Below are 1,483 nucleotides of genomic sequence, written 5' to 3' on the forward strand. Positions count from 1 at the left end.
CCCTATTTCCCTCTGCCTTACAATCTGTCCATTCAGCAGTATGTAGTCTTGGTTCCTAGATTAAAATGGGGGTATAAAAGAGGAAAATAATGGAGAAAGGGGGGGCCAATAGGAAGTTAGAGAGAGTGAAGAGCGAGAGGGAAAATGGACATACATACCAACTATCAGGTGAGAAAGAGACACAAGGCCAGAAAGAAGTAAAAAAAGACACATAAGAAAGATTCCCTAAAGAGTACTGATAGCTACACAGAGACAGACCAATATAATCATGAAACAGTGTAAGTCAGAAGGCAAACAATGGACGTGATCAAAATAAACAGTCAAAATGATAAAATTATAAGTCACAATAAGAGATCAGACTAAAATCACTTCAGCTCTGATCTCCGGCCTCTCCCCTTTGTTTTTTGTTGCAGGCAGCTAGGTTTACTCACAGCTTGGGTTTGGCTGCCTGGGAGTTGTTTTTATCTGATTCAGCTTAGGGGTGGGGCTTTGTCTCCTGTTTAGCAATGCTACCTAGGAACTGAGTTGGAGTTTGTTGATAGGTGGGCAGGGCAATGGAAATCTCTGCTTGGAGGAAGGCGGAGGTGGATTATCTTTCATAGATTCCTTTCTCTCCGCTTGTCTGGGTCCCCAAGCTTGGGGTCACTGGCTGAGTGCCTCAGCCAGGGTGAGCCCAGAGCTCCAGAGCTCCAAAGCTCCAGTGGGCAGGTGGTAAGTGGTGAGAGTGGCCCTGGGCCCCCCACAGAGTACTTCAGCCAGGAATGGGACCAGTGTCTCTGAGGGGCAGGCACCCAGAGCCTCCCTGAGTGATGGGCGGCTTGGTGTTGGGTGCCGGGGGAGAGACAATGTAGCCGGGGAGCTAGCTGAGACCCAAGACTCCCATGCATGTGGTGGAACAGCAGCAGCGGGGGACTGCAATATCTGGCCCTGCGTGGGACTGAAGGTCCCCAGGCCTCGGACCAGCGTGGCTAATGGTGGGCTGGGGGATGGGGGAAGAAAAATAAGAGTCTTTTTGGGAGCACATGTTTGGACAATCTCACAAGTTCACCTATGCCATCGCCATCTTGTTCCCCTGAGAATAAACTTTCGCCCAAACCTTGAAACGCCAGCAGGTTGTATTATCCCTCGCTCCAGATGGTCTGTATCTCAGCTGCTTGCCTGCCCCTCAGGCACTGATGGTGCAATGTGGAATGTCTGCCTTGGCAGCGGTGGCAGCAGCAGCAGTGGTGGTGGTGGTGGTGGCTCAGCCACTGGCACAGGCGGTGTGATGTGTAATGGCCGCCTCTGTGCGGCGGCTGCCTTGGAGGAGGCGGTGGCTTGGCTGCCTCGGAGGAGGAGGTGGCAGCTCAGCTGCCTCTGAAGGGAGGTGGCGGCTCGGCTGCCTTGGAGGAGGAGGCGGTGGCTTGGCTGCATTGGAGGAGGTGGCGGCTGCTCAGCTGCCTTGGAGGAGGCGGCCGCTCGCCCCAGGCACTGGTGGTGCGAT

General features: G+C 53.7%; 1 protein-coding gene across 1 annotated transcript in view; it reads right to left on the minus strand.

The window, feature by feature from the left end:
* Positions 1-1,146: 1,146 nt before the first annotated feature.
* RGS13 (regulator of G protein signaling 13) overlaps positions 1,147-1,483 on the minus strand; it is a gene marked incomplete at its 5' end in the record, with an annotated part of 20,146 nt that continues 19,809 nt past the window's right edge. The window contains one exon of the mRNA XM_008049349.1: positions 1,147-1,470. Within this exon, the coding sequence (XP_008047540.1) occupies positions 1,147-1,470 (324 nt within the window). The remainder of the gene's footprint in view (positions 1,471-1,483) is intronic.

Source organism: Carlito syrichta, unplaced genomic scaffold (assembly GCF_000164805.1).
Source record: "Carlito syrichta isolate Samal-C Ts95f unplaced genomic scaffold, Tarsius_syrichta-2.0.1 Scaffold132597, whole genome shotgun sequence".
In the NCBI taxonomy this organism is placed as follows: Eukaryota; Metazoa; Chordata; class Mammalia; order Primates; family Tarsiidae; genus Carlito; species Carlito syrichta.